General features: G+C 48.3%; 1 protein-coding gene across 1 annotated transcript; it reads right to left on the minus strand.

Moving 5' to 3' along the window:
• Positions 1-923: 923 nt before the first annotated feature.
• On the minus strand, positions 924-8,605 carry LOC119272111 (NADH-ubiquinone oxidoreductase chain 4-like). Its single transcript, XM_037553692.1, has 4 exons — positions 8,047-8,605; positions 6,501-7,026; positions 2,662-3,089; positions 924-1,014 (listed from the first exon to the last, which is right to left on the minus strand). Exons 1-4 carry the CDS (start codon positions 8,505-8,507, stop codon positions 924-926), a joined length of 1,506 nt encoding a protein of 501 aa, XP_037409589.1. The 5' UTR covers positions 8,508-8,605.

Here is an 8,605-nt window from a genome sequence, read left to right on the forward strand (position 1 = left end):
TAATAGAGAAGCCATCTGGACCTGGAGCAGTATTTGGTTTCATGCTTTTCACCACCTTGTCTATCTCTTCACTCATGAAGTTAATACAAGTGAGGACTGATTTCTGTCATTCATATAATTCAGAAGAGGAAGGCCGGTTGAGTGCTTTCTGCGTAAGACTATTGAGTTTCCAGCTGATTGCCCATATTTTCCAGGATAGGATTTGTCCACTTGATTGAATTCATGTCATTGAAGCAATGAACTTGCTAGCCAGCGTGCCAAAAAGGTTGCTGACTTTGGGTACACAGAGTAGTGGCGAGAAAAGGGCTTGCGCCTCAGCCGTTTCGCTTGATTCGGACCTTGTGGTTGTAGTCACAGGGTACAAAGATAACCCCACAACCATTTGTTGTATTCTTTAAGTCAATCGCTCGTAGTATGTGCTAGAATGAGATGAGATCCAGCTCAAAGGTCAAGACCTCATTCTTTGAACCCTCCCGGGCAGTTCATGTTCTAGCTTCTCTATCTCTAGCAAGTGATACAAACAACACAACATCTTCTCCGGTCGTAGGTCGGTAGGGCTTGCCCTGGCTAAGAAATGGAATAAAAAATTCCCGGTTTCTTGACTGTTTCTGAGATTATTTACCTTTATTTACATGAAGATGCACGGTCTCTTACACTTTTCCTAGCTAAAGTTGGCGGATTGGTAAACAAACGGCTCTGCAGCTCCATTTGCTTCGGCACCACTCCCTTGCTTCTTATCGAGGTCGGTGCCAACAAACAAGTCCCATTCGAGCAATGGAATCTACATAAGAATGTACTCACTGTTAAGTATTCCACTCACTGATGCCCAGGAAAATGGGCCTCTGAAGAAAGCAAAGACGTGGACCAGACCGAAAAAGGAACTTGATCACCCGGAGAAGATTTCTTTTCTTTGCTGATTCCTCTCAATGAAATTTGCCATGTTGCACTAAGTTACTTACGGATGTATGCATGCAGTCCGGGAACACTTTGGAGTGAACACCCATCCGTAGGGTCAATAGTTCAGCATTTAGGCCGTAACATTTAGCAAAAAACGAATCTGAAACCCAACAAGTGCTCTCCGAACCAAGCTAGATAGTCTCCTATCACTAGGCTCACCAACCAACCTGGACTTTGATTCTTTCTTATTATTCTAACCGGATATAAAAACCATAAGGATTGTTTCTAGCCGAGAGTTCCCATATGACATAAGCGCTCTTGGGTGGGGTGGGCCCTCATTCGCCAGGTCTTTGAGTGCCCGTCATACCACGTGGTTGGTACACTAGGCTGATAGATACTTTACTTTAAGGATCTGGCACCTTCGCTAGACGGAGAGTAAGCGACTTCTATTAGCACCGGACCGTCGAGTCGAATTTCTCGTGTCATGTGCAACGTCCATCAATGGTGGTTCATTAATGTCCATAGATTTAGACTCCTTCCCCCTTCCCTTATATGCAAAAGATCGAGAGGGGCCCGAACCCAAACCGAGAATGTAAACAGAATTCGACTCACTCTTGTATGGCTCGCCCTCGAGCCCTGGGCGAGTCGGCCGGGTCTTTCCCTCTTGTTCTGTTTCCGCCATGATAAAGACGCACGGAAGAACTATGGTATGCCCAGCGCGTGGAGGATCCGTTGAGAGTGTCCCTTGTCTCGGTAGGGAACAATACCTATTGTCTTGAAAAAAAAAGGTCAGTGCTACGGTCCCCTATTGTTTGATCCAATATTGACCGGTGCGGATCACGTTCTACTACCTCCGGTCCGTGGTTCGACCTCCCGTAGTGGTCCTTGCTTTTCTTTTTGAAAGCTCCGCAGGGCCAATTTTGCGTACTTGCTCAGCGTGCCCCCCTTTCGTCGAGTGCCCCGCCCGGTTCACAGGGTTGTTGGACTACCAAGCAAGCACTTGCCCGCTGCTCCTGCCGCCTGCCAAGTGGGCTCCGCGCTCGTTATCCTGACTATTCTCTCTGCTGGGCCCTTTCCTATTGCTCTAACCATAAGCTATGGCAATTCCAGCTCGCACCCACTCTGGCCCGCCCAGCGGGGCCTGAGTGAGCTCAGTGGTCAGCCCCTGACATTAGGGGTCTTTCGCTTTTGCCAGATCTATAGAGATATTACGAGTCCTCCGTCCCAAATTCCCTCGCCGCGGCCATCTGGTTCATCGGTACTACCAAAAAGTCTCATGCTTACGTTACTGTGACTGATATATAAGTATGATCTCAGACTACGAAGACCCAGTCGTGCTTCTGGTTTCCATTCTCATCATCATATTGAAGGAAACTCCTCGTGCTCTGCCATAAGAACTTGGAGTCCGTATCATGGTGAAGGTAAGGTAACGCTGTGATTCTTGCTCAAAAAACTGACCGAACACGTTCGAGTTATTGGCTCGTCCGACCCGACAACATTCATGAGTCACTCGTTCAACTGTCCCTTGGAGACACGGTCGAGAAGTGCCATGCATGGTCGCCCCCCCGTCCTTTCTTTCTCTCGGTCCCACCAGGGTGAGCCCCTCTGGGGTAACAAAGAAATGGATAAAAAAGGGGACTTCTGCTACGGGCTATGCCACCCATTACTTATGAGGGAAGTCGCATACGTCCCATCGCAAGCACCTACAATGTCATGATCACATTGGTTTACCCTTTTTTGGTAGTTCAACGGACGGTCGCCCCTCCAACAAGAAAAGGTAGAAATATGGAAACTTCTCTGCCATTTAGATCGGAGAATTTATAGAGGAAATCGGGTTTTAAATTTCCAGAAACCACACGATTATATAGCCAAAGGGAATACGCCGCGCCTAAAATCATCCCAAGCATGGCTAATGTGGCTACTAAGCTATTTCTTTGAAAAGCTCCTACTAAGATTAGAAATTCCCCGATAAAGCTGCTAGTCCCGGGTAAACTCATATTGGCTAAAGTGAAAAAGAAGAAAATGGTAGAGAAATTCGGCATGGTGCTCACTAAACCTCCATAATATCTAACAAGTCGAGTCTTATGTCGGTCATATAGAACACCAACACATAGAAAAAGGGCTGAAGAAACCAGTCCATGACTTAACATAAGTAAAATGCTACCTCCAATTCTCTGTATGTTCGATAGAGCCTAATATTCCCCCAGAGTACGCCGCTTACCCCCCGAACCGTACAAGATAGTTACCACCTATCATACGGCTTTCTAACTCCACTTCTTTTTCTGGTCGTTCCGCTCTGTCGGATCGATGGTAGTCTCAGAGATCTGGTAACCTCCAACATTTTTGACAACACGCTTCCTGCTTCCGGTTTGAGTTGCGCATCTTTCTCCCCGGGGCATACTATAGTATCACATCGTAGACCCCCACCCCAACTCTATCTTCCTTATCAGTGAACCGGAACATAGTGCATAGGTACTCTTCGATGCTGCGAGGACGAGACGAGGTGACATACTATGATCACGCACTGAAGTTCTGCCCTTCGACTCGGCATATGGAACCTCTCAGCTGCTCCCTCGGGATAGGTAGGCCCACCCCCCTTTCCCGAGAGGCGGCCGGGCTGTGTTTCCCCTGCGGCCACCCAATGGCGGCAGAAAACGAAAAAGGGTGGGCTCCGCGCGGTTCGCGTTTTATTGTAAAAAGAGAGCTTTTCATTCTCTTATAGAAGCCCACGCCCACGCGGGTAAAGCCCAGCGAAGCTGCAGGGAGCACTGAGCAATGGGGGGATGAGGGCGACTCCGCCCACGGGTTGGACCACACCACAGGCAAAAGTCCTTCCACGGCAAGAGAAGGGTGACCGGAACAAGAAAAGGGAGCTAGTCGTTGGAGGGAAGACAAGGCTCGTTCCGTGCGACTCCACAGAAGAGTACGCGCGCTAGAAAAGGCAGCCAGCTTAAAAACGCTAGCTAGCTACTTTTGTTGCCTTATTTAGTTTGGTTGCCTACGCTTGCTCTCCGGCGCGCTACGGTAACACCCCCTGCTTGCTTCTTTCTATTCGACGCGGAGCTCGCAGCCTCCCCACCCTTGCTTAGCGTTCCACTTGTGATCCTGGAGGATTTGGAGAAATGCGCCCGACCATGAAGAATGGATTTTGTATTTTCTTTCATGTGAACGGCCCTATCTTGTAAAGAATGGTTTTTCGTGCTATAGACCACGTTGAGAAAGACCAACCAACAACACAAATAAAGACCGTTCCATTTGGGTACCTCGAAAGGGAGGTGCTCCTTATGATGCTACGGATGGCTGTCTGAAGTGCATGCAATGACGGGCTCAGATAGGATAGGATTGTGCGCGTCGGGCCCTTCGGGTGTCCATATTTTGACCGACCTTAGCGTATATCCTATGTTATGCGGCCGTAATATTTTGATACCTTCCACCGCAGTTACGCTAGAAATCCAAGGTTCCACACGAGCTCCTGTTCTGCGGCGTGGTGGCAGGACCGCTAGGGGATTGGCTCCGGGTGTAGGTAGGGTCAAATCCGCAGGGGTCATGCAAATACATAGGCCCCTTCCCTTCTGCCGAGTTGTTTAGAAGGCGCTTTCCGTTCTACGGTCCCTCGGAGCGAAGGGTTAGGCAGGTAGTACGGGCCCTCTGACTTCCAGCTATGTGCTGTGTGCGACTCCCGCGAAGCGAATGAAGGGAAGCTCTTCGAGCTTTCTCCGCCAGCGGCTTATGTAGTGGTCGGCATTCCTACGTGCTCCAACTGATCCCCACTGGAGATTATATGAGGGGTCTTGGAAACTGTCGTGACGCTTTGGTGACGAAGGTCACCGAGGTGACTATGGAAGGATTTCGTGGTAGTCTCTGACTCCCTCCAACTCAATCAATATCAAGAACATGTCATGAGCATGGGGGTTTGGCCGACTACTAAACTATTGGCTAGGGCTTTTCTAGTTATAGCTTCGATAGTGAGTGGCCCTTCCGCTTTGATCTAGTTTTAGTTTGTATTGTACTAAATTGAACACATATCAAAGAAAGGCGATCAATCAATAAGTAGTTGCCCTTCTCCGGCCTGGGAAAAGCAGCGAACTCGTTAAACAAGGGGATTTTTTATTCATGGTCGCTACTGTTGTATTGTATATTGTCGGGGGAAGCTACTTCTACGACAGCTCCGCTTCCTCGTCTTGCTTCTACTTTGCTTGTTTGCGCGAAGGCTTAGAGTCCTTTTCGCTAGGTCCAAATTCGTCAAAGCGAAAGATCTGATCCAAACGGAAATCCCGCATATTGAGCACAGCTGATATGTGGCTACTAGGCGCGATCATCCCGCATGCCATAAAAAAATACTTCTTTTTTTATGGCCTGTCATATAAAGATAGAATAGATATGGATAGAGAGACATTCTATTGATTCGCGAAATGGCTCGTCGATCCAAATGAATCATTCTTCTGGTCTCTCTCTGCCCCCCGCCCCAAAACTGACCCACGACACAGTGCCCATTCATTTCGCGCGCGGGAAGGCAACGAAGTTCAGTTCAAAAGACCGCAGCGGAGTGGAGCAGCCGCGACACGAAGTTCCTTACCTTAGCTAGATCTCGCTGGTGCCACCTAAATGGTAGGTATAGGCGGCGGATGTCTGACGTTTGGAGTTGTCGTTCGTGCACATGTCCCCAATAGAAGAATGAGTGATCCCTTCCCCTACGGATCATGGCCTTACCACTAGGTCCCTGATGGCCAGCGGGGGATTCGGTATAGCAGCTCGCGTTCGTTTGCACTTCGCGTTCCCGCTGGACTGGACACGTGTTAGCTGTAGGAAGTATGGTTACGAAAGTGACTTCGGTTCGCCAGTTCAGGCTCAACTCCTCGCTTTACGTTAGCGGCCTTACAGGTCGGGCCGGGGCTGCACGCTCTTTCTTTCTGTGTGGGACGATGCCGGGGAATGTGTCGAGGCGGCGGACAACAACAAGACAACTAACTACATTTGCTTTTTCCCTCCATGAGATGAGCCAGTGCATTGGACCGATGGATAATAGAACTGAGCTGGCCAAACGCTTGGGCGCTCTACATACGATGTAGAAAAAATCAGATACATATCGATTTCTTTCTGATGGATCCAGAATAGATAGATATCTCGTATCATCAATAGATAGAAAGAGGTCAACCCTTATTATTGATAGAAAACCTTTCGATCTATCAGAAAAGATCAGGCCATCTATCAATCGATTTGAATCATCTCGCTTTTCGTTCATTTCAGCCACGCCATAATAGCCGCCACAATAAGAAAGAAGCAAGCGAAACAGCTAGAAGCGCTCGCTTCGCCGCGCCCAACAATTCTTATTCACGAGAAAGCCAACCGAAAGATTCGATTCGGACTTCGTAGAGCCGGTGCTGCTGCTGTCTGCGTAGGGTCGTCCCCCACTCCCGTCCCGGGGCGCTAAGGGGTTTTGTTTTAGGAACAGACGGCGGTGTTTTGCTGACACCTCGAATAGACGCTTTTGTTGCGACATGCTAAGTTTTCTCCCCTATTGATAGTAGGTTGATGGGTCGCATGCCCGGCACACATGTTTTGGCCTTGCTTGTGTGTCCATAACTCAAAATAGGTGACCTAACGGCCGCCGCCCAACTAAACATACCAATAGTCACCAAATTCATATGGGCTACTGAGGAGTAGGCAATGATCTTCTTAAGATCGATCTGTCTTAAAGTGGTCAAGGAAGTATATATTATAGCAATCGCGCTTAGAGTATAAATGAAAGGAGTGAAACAAAGTGTCGCTTCGGGAAACATGGGTATTGAAAATCTTAAAAACCCGTAGGTTCCCAATTTTAAAAGAATTCCAGCCAAGATGACGGATCCAGCCGTAGGTGCCTCTACATGGGCTTCGGGTAACCAAATATGAACTGGTACCATAGGCACTTTGATGGCAAAAGAGGCGAAAAAAGCAATCCATAGAAGGATTTGGCGCCGCTCACTAAATTTAGTGGTTAATAAAATTTGTAAATTGGTGGTTCCTGTTTGGAGAAGAATCAACAGAATAGCTAATAGCGTAAAAATGGATCCCAGTAAAGTATATAGGAAAAACTGATATGCTGCCTTGATCTTTCTCTGTCTCGAACCCCATACCCCTATAATGATGGTAGAGCCAGGGGTGGCCCCAAAGCGAAATTGACCGGTGGTAGTTGGTCGAAGCTCCAGTGGGCATCCACTCCCTTCTCAGGGAACCATACGTGAGACTTCCGCATCATACGGCTCCGTCCCGAGCTTCCGTCGTCGGCCCTTGTCATTAGACCACTATCCTTGTCTTTTCCGCCTTGACTCTCGAATCTTTTGCTTCTCGGGTGGTGGCGAACAATGCTGCTTGCGTAGCGGGAGATGCCCGCCCGTCGTTTAGGCCTGCTTCCTGCCCGAAAGAAGGCTAGCCGGACTAGTGGTAGGGGACCCGACCGTCAAAAACCCTACGCTATTCTCGAACCCCCTGCCGAGCTCTACCCTGCCCGCATTTATTTGGAAGGGGGCCAAAGAAATGTCTCCACCTGCTGCCAATAGTCTTTCTTCGGAATTCTACTGAACGGGTCGATCCTCCCCTCTGTTTGTATTAGCAACTTATCCTAAGGTCTCTTCGCCAAGAACTCTCCGGCAACGACAGAGGAACTAACCTGCCTGCAGTGGCGGGGCGGCTTTTTTTTAAATAAGACCTGGACGATTATCCCTACCCTCGGTAGCTTACGAGTTTACGTCCATCCCTGGTCGGGTATAGTTTCCTTTATTTTTATCCCTTGTAGTCGTTACCCGAATTCGCGCAAGTGTGTCCACCCCCCTGACTTGACGAGGAATTCATTCTCGCGAACAAACACACCCCCTACACACACCTAGGAGCACCCCTTCCTGCATATCCATACAAGACCTGAGTAGGCGGGTCGAGGTCCTACGAGGTACCCACTACTCGGAGTACCCTCCCACCAAAAAAAGATGTGTGGTTCGGTGGTTCGACCAGAAATGCTATGCTTACGCACAAGACTACCCCTCTTCCTGAAAGCTTCGCGGGGACCTTTACTACTTTACGACGATGGGGGACCGCCCGTAGGGGGTTTACTGCACAAGGCCCCTGCAGAGGAAAAGCTTGATCCCAGCGAATAGAAGATGCTCAGCTCCGCACAACATAGGGATTGGCACGCTTTCGGAAAGAACATGGAATAGTAGAGGATCCAGCATGCAGGACATGGCGATCATTAGAAATTCACGAATTAGAAATGTTGTAATATACTCTTTCCCAAAACTTCTCATACCAGACCAACCCACTAAAATGCAAATAGGGATCAGAAATGTGGTCAATATCACGAAGAATAATGAAAGACCGTCTATACCCATATACAAATGGATGTTTTCATAAGGAAGCCATCGAAGGCTTTCCACAAATTGAGATTTGGCCGTAGTAGGATCGAATTGTATCCGAGGAACAGGGGGATACAAAAAAGTAATAAGAGAAACGCACATACCAATCAATCGTATCGGTCTTATTGAAGAATTTGGAATGAGAAGAGGAGTAATGCTTCCTAGCACGGGACAGAGAATAGGACCACTTAGATCGAAATAGCATTCACAGAAATGTGCTAACATAGAGTAGAATTGAACATTGAAAAGATTAGTTGACAACAGTCAATCAAAAGATGGGGCGCCAAATTACTAAACAATAGGGGTCTTTCTGTGCAAGTCAG

The sequence above is a fragment of the Triticum dicoccoides genome, chromosome 1A, assembly GCF_002162155.2.
Source record: "Triticum dicoccoides isolate Atlit2015 ecotype Zavitan chromosome 1A, WEW_v2.0, whole genome shotgun sequence".
In the NCBI taxonomy this organism is placed as follows: Eukaryota; Viridiplantae; Streptophyta; class Magnoliopsida; order Poales; family Poaceae; genus Triticum; species Triticum dicoccoides.

Bases quoted from the DNA above. Each gene is read 5' to 3' on its own strand.
- LOC119272111 (XM_037553692.1), bottom strand. From the start codon at position 8,507: ATGTTAGCACATTTCTGTGAATGCTATTTCGATCTAAGTGGTCCTATT. The intron at 3,090-6,500 runs GTTAGGTCACCT...GGGGAATATTAG, and splicing joins TGTTTAGTTGGGCGGCGGCC to GCTCTATCGAACATACAGAG. The intron at 1,015-2,661 runs AGGGGCGACCGT...TGCTGAACTATT, and splicing joins TTTCTACCTTTTCTTGTTGG to GACCCTACGGATGGGTGTTC.